The 13,859-nt window shown below is 48.0% G+C and overlaps 1 protein-coding gene across 1 annotated transcript in view; it reads right to left on the bottom strand.

Annotated features, from left to right (window-relative positions):
• csmd2 (CUB and Sushi multiple domains 2) overlaps positions 1-13,859 on the bottom strand; it is a 1,700,996-nt gene that overhangs the window by 238,488 nt on the left and 1,448,649 nt on the right. Inside the window, exon 38 of the mRNA XM_048558072.2 lies at positions 1,647-1,765. Coding sequence (XP_048414029.2) covers positions 1,647-1,765 — 119 coding nt within the window. The remainder of the gene's footprint in view (positions 1-1,646; positions 1,766-13,859) is intronic.

Below are 13,859 nucleotides of genomic sequence, written 5' to 3'. Positions count from 1 at the left end.
CTCTCTTCAACCCATGCCTCTATCTTCATTTTCATGTTTAGTTTCAAAAATTGTGATACTGTTATGAATGTTTCAAGGAGTGATGGTCGCACCTGCAACATCAATTGATTGCATCTTAGGTATTTTTGGAGTTTATGCTTCTCAAAATTATTAACATTATGTTTACTTGCCATTTCTTTTGGTTACAGTTGTAATATCATTCACATAGCTGTGACCTGTATCTAGATGATTTCATCAACCTGTTAGTACTGTAACTTCCATTTTCTGCCAAATCTCCAATTACTCCTTTACCTATAAGTATTGCTGGAAAGGAATGATTCCAAGATGTTTTTCTTTAAAGTGTTTCTGACATTTCTTCTTGCAGTGTATTTATCAGCAAATGAAATGCTCATAAAAACTAATAGCCTGTCCGTACACAATGTTATGTCATGGTGTAATAATTTAAATGCCAGCACAAATTGGGAATTTTCAAAATACAGCTCCACAGTCTTGCGTATCAGCTGGTGAATAAAAACATTGAATAAGAACGGAGGATGCTGTAGATCAAAAACAAGAACAGAAAATGCTAGAAGAGCTCAGCTGGTCAGGCAGCACATGTGGAGAGATATCAGAGTCAACATTTCAGGTCAAGTGACCCTTCCTCATAACTTGACCTCAGTTCTGAGTTAAAGAAAATTTAACTCTGATTCTTCTCTACAGGTGCTGCTGGACTTGCTGAGCTTTTTCAGCAATGTCTGTTTTTGTTATAATCTACTTCATCTGTACTCTTCTGTAGAACTTACCTTCTTTGTTTCTAAATTTGTCAAAGTCTGATCAGAGCTTAACAGCAGTCAGCAAATCATCTTCTTGATAAATTTTATCCAAGAAAATTAATCTGTCCAAAACATTCTCTTCATGGTCCAAATCTTCAGGTTTTAATTCTGAGGAATAAAAATCTTTTCTTCTCCTCTTGCTTCTTAATGGTAGCAAAATGCCAAAGGCAAGACATTGTTTTCTATTTGCGAAAGAAATAAGCACGATCCATATGGTGACCTCCTTCTTCCATTGGTAATGGAGTTTCAGGAGGTATTTAGAAAACAAGGATGGGGATCAGACCCTAAAATTTGACATTTTTATTCAAACATCCTCTGTTAATAATCTCGTACACAAAAAGTTAAACGCTTTCAGGCAACATAAAGCCATACACCTTCTAGTTTAGATTTTTACTTCAACTAACTCCACCCCATATATCCAAGCAACCTCCTGGCTGTCTCTCCATACATATTTAAATACAATTAACTCATTAGTTTATGAGATAGTAGGAACTGCAGATGCTGGAGAATCTGAGATAACAAGGTGTAGAGCTGGATGATCACAGCAGGCCAAGCAGCACCAGAGGAGCAGGAAAGCTGATGTCTCGGGCCTAGGCCCTTCTTCAGAAATGGGGGAGGGTCCTGGCCCAAAACGTCAGCCTTCCCGCTCCTCTGATGCTGCTTGGCCCGCTGTGTTCATCCAACTCTACACCTTGTTATCTCATTAGTTTATGATACTGGTTTGCCTTGTCACATTTAACCCCGAGGCATTTAGCATCTTGTTAACGGCATTAGGTACTAATATTCTGCCCTATAATCCTCCACATGCCCTGGATTACCATGTTGACTAATTACCTGCAATTGGTAACCTGGTTCACATCGAAAGGACACAACATCATTGATTAGGTATCTCCCACCAGTCTTCACACTATTGGCAGGAACCAATGGTTCTGGGCAATTGGTCAACCCCACAGCTGCAAATAGAAGAAGAGAACAAGTATTGAAGGAGATGTCTGTTCCAACAATGACAAGTATTCAGGAAACTCCGGCACAGCTGCCATAGGTTTAATTCCTGTTAGATGTAGAATTTCACGTCACATTGATCAATCTCAACAACGTAACCAATATCATGGAATGGCTCCTCATTTCAACCTCAGCCATCATGGGAAGGTGAGCATTTGTTGTTCATCTCTAACTGGACTTGAACTGAATGGTTTTTCTCAGGCACTTCAAAGGATGATTAAATGTCAGCCACATTACTGTGGATCTGGAGGTGAAGACAGCAGATTTCTTTCTCTAAAGAACATTAGTGAACCTGATGTTGTTTTTACAACAACCAATGTTAGCTTAACTATCACCATGACTGATCACTTCCATTCAATTCCAGGTTTTATTCATCAAATTTTCATTTCACCAGCGTACATGGTGAGATTTGTACCTCAGCCACCAGGCTATTCACCTGTGTCCCTAGGTTATAGTCTGTTGACATTACCTGATGTCCTCTGACCTCACCATGAACCATTACATTCGTGGTCATCGGTTTCAGAATGTTTCATCCAATCAGCATCATAACAGGACACTTACCTGATATAATGAGGGAAGAAGTTTGAACAATCTGTTTTATTGTCTTCATTCATCGATAAATGGAAGATACTGAGGAATGTGATAATGTGACTTACTAAAAAGGAAAATTGATTGAACTGTGAAATGACATGGTATGAGTGAACATGGTAGTTTTGACATGATTACAGAAATTGTAGAAATGCTTAGCTTGATTACCATGTGTTCCACAACAGAATTTCTTCTGAATTTGTTTCAACTGCTTCCTGTTAATTTCCTTCAACTCTCTTCTCGCACCATAACCATTGGGAAATTAAGTTTCAAACTAACATTAGTGTTGAGATGCAAAAATTCAGGAAGTATTATTGATTTTGGAGGAAACTTTATTAATGGCAGTGTTATGAGTAATACTGCACAAATGAAAAAAACAATGCAGTTCTCATTGTGGAATTAGAAGCCACAATGTATCAGGGGAAGGCAATGCAATGTTGTCTCGCATGTGAAATGTTGCCAGCTGTCTCTCTCTCTCTCTCTCTCTCTCTCTCTGCATGACAACATATGTTGCAGATACTTGGAAGAGAATTTTATTCACATTGCTCCTCTGTGTATAAAAGATAAAGTGAAATTCAGCTTAGTAAAGCATTTACAGTGTCAGTAAAGGAGAGAGTAAGGCAGGACAATGAACAAAGGCTCAACATTCCAGTCACAGTAACTGACAAATCTTTCATTACTATGTCACTGAGTAGCTAATCAGTAATTCATGATCTTAGAAATCAAGCTATTGGAAGTACTTAATCAAAGGTCATGTTTTTGAATTTTTTTGAAATAAGTGTGCATTTACTCAAAAAAATAGATCGTCAGGAATTGAAAGAAAAATAATTTGCTTCCTGCAAGCTCATTTTCAGGTTGTTTTTCTCTTTGATTCCACAGGGCACAGAACAGATGTCAGTGTTCTAAGAGTTTGGACACAGTAGATGGCAAATGCCATATTTATAACAAATATCACAGTTGTGTCTTCCTGAAGGGAACTTTATTAAGAAGTGCGGGAGGAGAGAGATTTCAGGTCAGGTTGAATAGGTGTTCCATGCTCACAGACAAAATTAAATGGAACTGGATGGAGTTAAATGCTAACTAATATTCGTGGTGTGCCCTGCTCAAGATTTAAATCACATTTCAAAAGCAAAGTTGCTGAAGAAGCTCAGCAGGTCTGGCAGCATCTGTGAAGGAAAAGACAGAGTTAACGTTTTGAGTCATATGTTCAACCTTATGCTAGAATTTGAATGTACAGAAGTACATGAGTACAGTGAAATGTGTACAATGTCACCATCCCAGCACCATCTTAGGTACAAAGATGCTTCGGTTCAAAATCTCAGGCGCCGGAGGAGGTGACAGAGGCAGGGAGGTGAGCCGTGGATGGAGGAGGCTACAGTGTCAGGGAAGGGTGTAAGGGCTGGAGCAGGTGACAGAGACTGGGAGAGATATAGGGATGGAGGTGACAGAGATTGGGAGAGATGTAGGGGCTGGAGGACATGACAGAGACAGGGAGACGTGTAGGGGATGGAGAAGGCAACAGAAGTGGGAGGGATGTAAATGCTACAGAAGGTTCTGGATGTGAGTTTGCTCGCTGAGCTGGAAGGAAACCTTCAAGACCATCAATAATACCCTTTACTGGCATAACATTCACAAAAGAGGAGGAAAACAACAACAAACTGCCATTCCTAGATGTCACAGTAGAGCGAGCAGCCAATGGGGAACTTCATACCAGCGTCTACAGGAAAACAGCACATACAGACCAAATACTGAACTACAGGAGCAACCATCCCAACACCGACAAACGAAGCTGCATTAGAACATTATTCCAACGAGCCACCACACACTGCAGCACAGAGGAACTATGCAGAGCAGAGAAAAGTCACCTATACAGCGTTCTCAAAAAGAATGGGTCCCCTATGAACACAGTCCGCCAATTCCTCAGCAACAAACCCAAACAAACAGACAAAACGGGCTCAGAAACCATAACCACTCTCCCCTATATCAAAGACATTTCCGAAATGACTGCCAGACTACTCGCACCTCTTGGCATCAGGGTAGCCCACAAACCCACCAACACACTAAAACAGCAGCTAATGAACTTAAAAGACCCTATACAGACAACAAGCAAAACGAACATCATCTACAAAATACCTTGCAAGAACTGTGACAAACACTACATTGGACAAACTGGCAGAAAGCTAGCCACCAGGATACATGAACATCAACTAGCCACAAAACGACATGACCCACTATCACTCGTATCCTTACATACAGATGAGGAAGGACACCACTTTGATTGGGACAACACATCCATCCTAGGACAAGCCAAACAGAGACACGCACGAGAATTCCTAGAAGCATGGCATTCCAACCGGAACTCCATCAACAAACACATTGATTTGGAGCCAATCTACCATCCCCTGAGAAAAAGAACAGGAAATGACATTACCAATGCAGGAAATGACATCACCAACCCAAGGAAACCTAAACAGATAAATAGAAAGCAGGACATAACACCAGCGCTTCGTCGGAGGCTCACTGATGATGTTACCTAGAATGGTGACGAAACATCTGGGAACAAACTGTCAAGCTCAGTGAACCAGCTTACATCTGGAACACAATAAAGACCCACTCTCTTGTGGACTGAGAGGAGGAGAGCGCTGTGTTGGAGGTGAAAGGAAGACGTCGGCTTGGCTGTGCACCCTTGCAACCAGTGGTTAATGCTGGCTTCGGCCTAACACTGGTTCAGGGGAGCAGCCAACCTGCAACGATGGCTGTGGCAAGTGCTCGTGCCCCAGGTCAGGGGGTCCGGAACACCATCCGTGTTTCCGTGAAGAAGGTGGACGAAGATGCACCTGTGGACCGTACCCTCTTCGTGAAGAGGGTCCTGTTGGACTGTTGTGGGTTCGCTGCTGCGGACATTTACTGCCTGCAGGATTTCCCCGGAGGAGGTTTTTACGATGTGACCTTCAGGAGTGCCAAGTTTTGCGAGCGCTTCCTGCAGGTTTTCAAGGAGAAAGGAGGTGAGGGACCCTCTCTGTATTGACCGCTGTCCCACTGTTTGTGATGCCAGCACAGAGGAGCCGTATGGTGACTGTACACATGTACAACCCGCATGTGCCAGCAGTTGATGTCCTGACATTCCTTGGAAGGAACGTGAAGGTGGAAGGAGACCTAACCAACATCATGGACCCCTTTGGCATCTGGACCAGTAAGAGGCAGGTCAAGGTGACGCTGAGGATGGGCGCGGATGGGAATGCCGTACACCCACCGTCCAGCTTCGTGACCGGCGGGAGCAAGGGCTACCTGACCTATGCAGGGCAACCTAAAGTCTGCCATAGGTAGGTCAGGTCACGTGGCGGCCGACTGCAAAGCCACCATCTGCAGGAACTGCAGGGAGGAGGGACACCTTGCAAAGGATTGCCCACAAGAGAAAAGCTGCAACCTTTGCGGGCAAGCGGGCCACCTCTATAGGGCATGCACGCAGCGGGGGACCACCTACGCCCAGGTCGCCGGCAGGGGCAATGCGGGGCCAGCCCCCCACCCAGAGGAGAGGAAGGCACAAGGGCCCAGCAAGGACCCCACTAATGTGCAGGAGGGCCAGGTCGTGCAGGAGGGCCCAGCCCCGCAGGATGGGCCCGAGGCCAGCAAAGCACCCCTGCAGGCTCCACTTCCGCCCCCGACAACCCGGATTCGATGGAGGCGGCGAAAGGCGACCCAGGGGAGTGGACGACGGTCCAGAAAGCGAGGAGGAAGGTGCGTCGATGGGCCCAGGAACCGCAACCATCAGGCGGGAAGAGGCAGCTACAGGGGGGCTATAAGAGCTCCACTGACGAGGGGGATTCGGAGAGGGCCCGCCCGAAGCAGAAGTTAAAGATCTCGAGGGAGAAGGAAAGCAGCACCACGCTTCCAGGTGATGGGAGGTGTCCTGAGGCTCCCTCCGACACCCAGTCAAGTGTCGCTGGGGCACTGGAGGGCCCCCCGGAACTTCGAGGCGGGAAGGAGGAAACAGCGCATCCCCAGCCTGACCCAGAGCCGGACCCTCCTGCCTCCGCACCTCCGACGGGGGGATGCCACCCGGGAGGCAGCACAGACGGTTTCCTGAGCCCGGAGAGTATCCAGCAGTTAGCCCGGACAATGGGCATGAAGGGACAGATGGAGGGGCTGGACCTTGGACTTGGGGAGGGTACTGTGGTCACTGCCCACAATGGGGGTACGAGTTGCGAGCATTAATGTGCGCAGTGTCAAGTCCACCGCAAGATGTGTATCCATGTTGGCCTACCTGACCATCAAGGCGGACCTCCTGTTTATGCAGGAGTGCGGGATACCACACCTCGGCAGGTACGGGAAATGGACTGGCGCCTGGACCTGTCGGCCTTCAATCTGGTCGAGGGGTAACGACTGTCGCTCCTTGGGCCTGGCTATTCTGCTGCGGGGGCACGACTTCACCATCTCTCAAGTTCAGGAGGTGGTGGGGGGGGCGCCTCCTCGTGGCTGACGTCACCTACAGGAATGTTCCCCTGAGGCTGATCAACGTGTACGCCCCAGCGGTACGGAGTGAGCGGTTGGCCGTCCTGCAGCGGCTTCCACTCCTGCTGGCTATGTCCAGGCCAGTCATCCTAGGCGGAGACTTCAACTGCATCATCGATGCAGATGGAAGATCCGGCTGGGGACAGCGGGTGGGGGGAGTCAACTGGACGTCATGTCCAGACTCCTGCTGGGCACGGTGAAGGACGCAAAGCTGCTCGACGTCTTCAGCACCCCTGCAGATGGACCGTAGCGGAGGTACACCTGGTCGCGACCAGACGGGTCTATTCGCTCAAGGATGGACTTCCTGTTTGTGTCACAGCGTTCTCGGTCAGGTCCACCGGCGTTGAGCCGGTGTTCTTCTCTGACCACTGCCTTCTGCTGGCCGACTGTCACTTACAGGACAACCAGCTGGCCGGCAAGGGGACGTGGAAGCTCAACACGACTCTGTTGACCCCAGAGAACGTTGAGGAGCTTAAGAGGGAGTACGCCGGTTGGAGAACCGTGAAACCCCTCTTTGAATCTCCGGGCGACTGGTGGGAGATGGTGCAGGAGAACATTAATAGGTTCTTTGTCCTCAAGGGTGTTCGGAAAGCGAGAGAGAGTCGGAGAAAGCTGTCGTGACTCCAGAAAAGGGTGCAGAACCTGCTCCTTCTGCAGTTGTTGGGGGTCAATGTCACGGAGGACCTCCGCGAGGTGAGGGGCCAGCAAGCCTCGCTCTTCGCCGCGGAGGCCTACAGGATAATCTTCCGGTTCAGGGTCCGCTCCGTGGAGCAGGACGAGACGTGCTCGCGTTTCTTCTTTCAGAAAGTGCACAAAGAGACCTCTGTGCCTAGTCGGCTGAAGGAGGACGACGGCTCGGTGACGTCGTCTCGGCCCGACATTTTGAGGATCAGCAGATCCTCCTGTGCCGGACTGTACGACACGAAGCCCACAGACAGCATGGCCTCCGAGTCGTTCCTGTCATCTATCACGGAGGTCTTAGACGACGGCACGAGGGAGTGGCTGGACTGGCCAATATCCCTGGACGAGCTGACCAGAGCCCTCAAGTCCTTGCAGAGGAATAGGACTCCCGGGAGCGACGGCTTACCGGTCGAGCTGTATTCCGCTCTGTGGGACCTGGTCGGCCAGGACCTGCTGGAGGTGTACGATAGTGCACTTCAGGCAGGGGAAATGTGCAAGTCCATGAGGAAGGGCATCATCACCCTCATTTACAAGAGGAAGGGGGAGAGGGAAGAAATTAAGAATTTGGCGTCCCATTTCACTATTGAACGTGGACTACAAAATCTTGGCCAAGGTCATAGCCAACTGGGGTCAGGTCTGTCCTGGAGTCGGTGATTCAAACCTGTGCTGTGCCGGGCAGGAAGATCGCTGAGAGCCTCGCGCTCATCAGGGATGCGATCGCCTACGTACAGGACAGGCGGGTGGACACCTGCCTCGTCAGCCTGGGCCAGGAGAAGGCTTTCGACAGGGTCTCTCATGCTAACATGGGGGACGTCCTCTCCAAATTGGGGTTCGGGGAGGGCATCCGCAATTGGATCCGGCTGCTCTACGCCAACATCGTTAGCGCAGTCTCTATCAACAGGTGGGAATCGGACAGTTTTCCTGTTAGATCTGGAGTCAGGCAGGGCTGCCCGCTCTCTCCTGCCTTGTTCGTGTGCTGTGTGGAGCCCTTCGCCGCATCCATCAGGAAGGACGTGAGCCTGAAGGGCGTGACTATCCCAGGCAGCGGAGGCCTTCAGGTCAAGACCTCCCTGTACATAGACGATGTCGCCGTCTTCTGCAATGATCGTCGGTCGGTGAGTAGACTATTGGACATCTGCGGCCAGTTTGAACTGGCCTCGGGTGCCAAAGTCAATAGGGGTAAGAGCGAGGTCATGTTCTTCGGGAACTGGGACGACTGCTCCTTCATCCCCTTCACCGTCAGGACAGACTACCTGAAGGTGCTGGGTGTTTGGTTTGGTGGAGCTGGGGCGTGCACTAAGACTTGGGAGGAGCGTATCACCGAATTGAAGCAGAAGCTGGGCAGGTGGACGCTCCGGTCCCTCTCCATCGCGGGGAAGAACCTGGTTGTCAGGTGTGAGGGGCTTTCGGTACTGTTGTATGTGGCGCAGGCCTGGCCTATTCCCTGGACCTGCGCCGCTGCGGTCACCCGGGCCATCTTCCACTTCATTTGGGGGTCGAGGATGGACCGGGTCCGCAGAGACACCATGTATAAAGACCTGGAAAATGGGGGAAAGGGCATACCGAACGCCACCCTTGCCCTGACGGCTACCTTTGTGTGCGGCTGCATCAAGCTGTGCGTAGATCCTCAGTACGCAAACACCAAGTGTCACTACTTACTGAGGTTCTACCTGTCCCCGGTGTTGCGAAGGATGGGCCTGGCCTCGTTGCCGTGGAACGCTCCGAGTAGTTGGACCGTTCCGTACCACCTGTCCTTCGTGGAGAAATTTTTGAAGGGAAACACCTTTGACCACAAGGCCGTCAGGCAGTGGTCAGCACGTAGTATCCTCGGGACCCTTCGGGAAAAGGAGAGGGTGGATCCCGTCGTGTGGTTCCCCACGCAGACTGCCAAAGTCGTTTGGCAGAATGCCTCATCGCCAGAACTTTCAAACAAGCACAAGGACATTGCTTGGCTGGCGGTGAGAGCGGCTCTGCCAGTGAGGTCCTTTATGAATGCCTGGAATCTCTGCGCCACCGCACGCTGCCCTCGAGGCGGCTGCGGGGGGGGACGAGACTGTTGATCACCTCCTTCTGGAGTGTGCCTATGCGCAGGAGGTCTGGAGGGGGATGCAGTGGTACTTGTCGAGGTTCGTCCCGAGCAGCTCCGTGACGCGGGACTCCGTGCTCTATGGGCTGTTTCCCGGGACGCACACCGAGACCAACATCAACTGCGCCTGGACGACCATCAATGCGGTGAAAGGCGCTCTTTGGTCTGCCCGCAACTTGCTGCTCTGCCAGCTGAAAGAACTGACCCCGACCGAGTGTTGCAGACTGGCGCACTCCAAGGTCCAGGACTACGTGCTGAGGGACGCGCTAAAGCTTGGAACAGCCGCCGCCAAGGCGCGGTGGGGAAAGACCACCGTATGAAACCCCTCGTCCAGAAAAGGGAAAAGAACCCTATCTGGTAACTGGGCCCAGCTGGCGCCTTCCCTAACTGGTCAGGGGGCCAACTGGGACTGTGCGGGGAGACGGCTGCCGGGGTATTTTCTTTGCTTTGTTGTTTTTTCTTCTTTGTTTTTTTCCTTTAGTTGGTGTACGTACCCCCGGGTAACCCAGAGTGGCTTGCATGACTGGGTAGGTGTGTAAATATGTTTTATTTTTTGTCCATCTTATGAATAGAGTATATTTTTTCAAATATAAAAAAGTTGACAAAACGTCTGAAAACGAACCTTCCAGCTCAGCGAGCAAACTCACATCCAGAACCTCAACCTGAGCTACAAATCTTCTCAAAACTCGCTGGTAGAGAAGGTGCAGAGATAAAAAAGGTTGTTGGGTTTGAAGCAGATTACAAAGGTAGGAAGAAGTGTAGGGGACAGAGGAGGGGACAGAGACAGGGAGAGGTGTAGGGGTTGGAGGAGGTGGCAGGTACTTGGAGAGGTATAGGGGATGGAAGGGGAAACAGAGGTAGGGAGAGGTGTAAGGGCTAAAAGCCGTGACTGAGATAGGAAGAGATGTAGGGCTTGGAGGAGGTGACAGAGACAGAAGTGTGTGTCGGGGCTGGAAGACATGACAGAGACAGGGAAGGACGTAGGGGCTGGAGGAGGTGACAGAGACAGGGAGGTGTATAGATGCTGGAACAGGTGACAGAGACTGCGTGGTGTGTAGAGGCTAGAGGAGGTGACAAAGGTAGGGAGGTGTGCAGGGACTGTCTCCTTGGATTCAGATTTAATCAGCTCAGAAGGAGGGAGGTGGCAGGGGTCCCCATCCAACATCCTTGTAATTGCTTAAATGTCCCCAGTGTGTGCACACACAACTTGGGAGAGGGGATGAAATTCTGCCCGACATGTGAGGTAACGTCATATCCTTCTGCTCCCATCACAGATGGCACATTTTCCTTTGAATGGTAGGATATCATTGGAGTTCCCAAAGGATGGCCTATCCTCATGACTTTGAATGCTGCCCTGGTGGCCTCTGTAACACATGGACTTAGAAAGCTGAGAGGAGGCTTGATGATTCTATTCTGTGCGAGACCAGAAAAACTCGTGGAGTAGCTTTGTACTTATTCTGAAGCAAGTTTACAGGCTATATATAACAGCAGGCATGTGATCAACCTGCTAGCTACTTCTGTTTCAGACAGCATATTGTAGCTAGATTCTATTTCAGTGGGAGTGGTGTGATGCTTTTGGTAAATGCAAGGGCCACAAGGCTTTCGATTATACATTACTTCTGAATAGATGCATGCCTTACTGAGGTACGGTTATGCATATGATGCGATGGGAGAGCTGTAAGCACATGAGGAATTTGCAGCAGCAAGCTGTAAATGTGGAACAGATGGACAAACAACACCGTGTAGCACACAGCTTTTGGCTATCTATCCAACACATGGCACTTTGTCAGCTAGTCATATAGTGACAAACTCTTCAAAGTGCATCAAACTCTCCTGCAGCCGTTCCCAGATTTTAAAGGGAGCAAAAACATTACTAAGGGTGGGCACCACCTGTTGGAAGGCATAGTGCCATTTTCTCCTGAAGTGTTAAATGGTGCACCATCTCACACCGAACCCTGCACTTTGCCAACCATCCAGAAGGTGGCGAGGATCAACAACACTCTATTTCAAGTCGCTCTTTTTAACTTCACATTCCTTCCCATTCCCCAGTCCTGGTAGAGGATCAAAATGTAACTTTCATTTTGAGGCTCAATGACAGCTGAAATAAAATTTGCCCCTGCGTACGGTTGCTAACTTTGAAAACTGCACAGCCTTTAATTCAGGGTTGTTAGTCCGATTTTGTGGACCCCATTTTGGTCTCACTGTCAAATAAAGACAAGCACTACATGGTACTAGTTATTGGCTAATTATTCAAATAAGCGCAATAGGGATTGAGTAACTTTTATGTGCTTCATTCTACCATTCCTTAGCAACAAACCAATAATTCTCAGCAAGGTTTGCTGGTTTTGCAAGTTGAAATCACTTATCCTTCCTATCTCTTACTAATACTGAACAATTAGAACAAATTAGTATTTAACTGTGGAAAATGTACCCCTTGGAACCAGAACTTTGGACGAGAGGAGTGTGGTTGAATTTAAATGATTTTTTTTTCTTCAGTCTGTGACAGTGAGGTAACGTTTGATTTTCACCTATTTTTAGCCCTGTCCCTTGATGAAGTGGGCTGTGGAATGATTCCTGAACCCGAAATTTTTTTTCTCATTTCAATTTTTTGAAGCTAAATCCTTCAAGAAGAAATGAAAGGCAGAGTTTATGCAAGAGCATCCAAATTGTGGCACAAACACAGAAGATGCTGGAGAAACTAAGCAGGTCTGGCAGCATCTGTGGAGAGAGAAACAAAGTTAATATTTCAAGTCTGGAATGACTCTTATTCAGAACTGTAAAGTCATGTTGGACTCAAAACATGCATTTGTTTCAGATTTCCAACACTGTAATCATTTGGATTTATTCAAAATGCAATGGTGGTAGTGTGGTGGTTTTGTTTTGAAAAGGGGGAGATAGTGTCAATGGGGAGACAAAGGAGCTGCTCTTCTTATGAGGTTAAGATGGTAATTTAAATCAGAAGTTAAAATTATATGTTGAAGCAAATTAACAAGTTCTGGTCCCGGTCCCGCAGCAGGATGAGTTCTGCTAAACCATCAGAGGAAGAAGGTAGAGGGCTGGATGAACACTGCAGGTCAAGCAGCATCAAAGGGGCAGGAAGGCTGATGTTTCAGGCCTAGACACTTTTTTTTTCTGAAGAAGGGTCAAGGCCTGAAACGTCAAACTTCCTACTCCGCCGAAGCTGCTTGGCCTGCTGTGTTCATCCAGTTCTACACCTTGCTATGTCAGATTCGCGAGCATCTGCAGTTCCTATTATCAGAGGAACAAGGTACTTCGATCGCCCTGATCAAAATGGTCGTTCTGAGATAAGGAGATGCTGATTGGTCATCTCGGTGGTTAACTGTGATCCTGTTATCGTTGTGGTATCAAACAGTATAATTTGCAATTCCTTTGAGTCAAGGTTTTCACAGCAGACTGGTCATCTTGAAACAGCTTCTTGTCACAATAATTGAATTCAACAGTTTAAGGTGGTGCTAGTGGAGGAGCTGACTTTAACTTTCACAACATTCCTTAATGGTAATAAATAGCACCCAGCTCAAGATTCTAGCAATGTTGACTATTTGTTTTTAATGATGATTTGAACAGGAAATCGAGGGAATACAGTTTTACTGAATAATTATGATTTTTCTTCGTGGCCTCTGGCTAAAACAATGTGGTTTTGTGTCCTGGGCCTCTGCTGCCACTCACCAACTCCCTGAGACTGATCATATGGTTGGGCCTTCAGTAATGAGGCTCCTCACTGAATTGATAAGAAGCTTGCCAGACTGCATTCAAGTACTGGATATACACTTGGTGTGTGAAGTCTTTCGCTGCTGGGAGCACACAAGGTCATCGCCCCTGAAATCGCCAGCTACTTCACTTAGTGCACTACATTTTTCTCTATTGGCACTTGTACAATTGGGAGATTGAATACACTGGTAAGAATTCACTGTACTTTTCAACTAATTGAAACTTGCTACTATGCAAATCAAATACTGGACTTCCAAATTTGAACAAAAATTCAGAATAAGATTTCACCTGATGAATTCAAAGCTATAGTCTATACTCGGCGAGCCAACCAACCTCAATACCCATAACCAGAGCTGCAAATCTACTCCAAAACCTTACAGTCTCTTCCTTCCCTCACTTTTATCTGTAAACGATAAATTGTGAAGTAACTGAGGCGACAGTCATCATAT

This window comes from Stegostoma tigrinum, chromosome 24 (genome assembly GCF_030684315.1).
Source record: "Stegostoma tigrinum isolate sSteTig4 chromosome 24, sSteTig4.hap1, whole genome shotgun sequence".
NCBI lineage: Eukaryota > Metazoa > Chordata > Chondrichthyes > Orectolobiformes > Stegostomatidae > Stegostoma > Stegostoma tigrinum.
The sequence above is the reverse complement of the archived record's forward strand: the minus strand, read 5'-3'. Positions and strand labels throughout refer to the sequence as shown.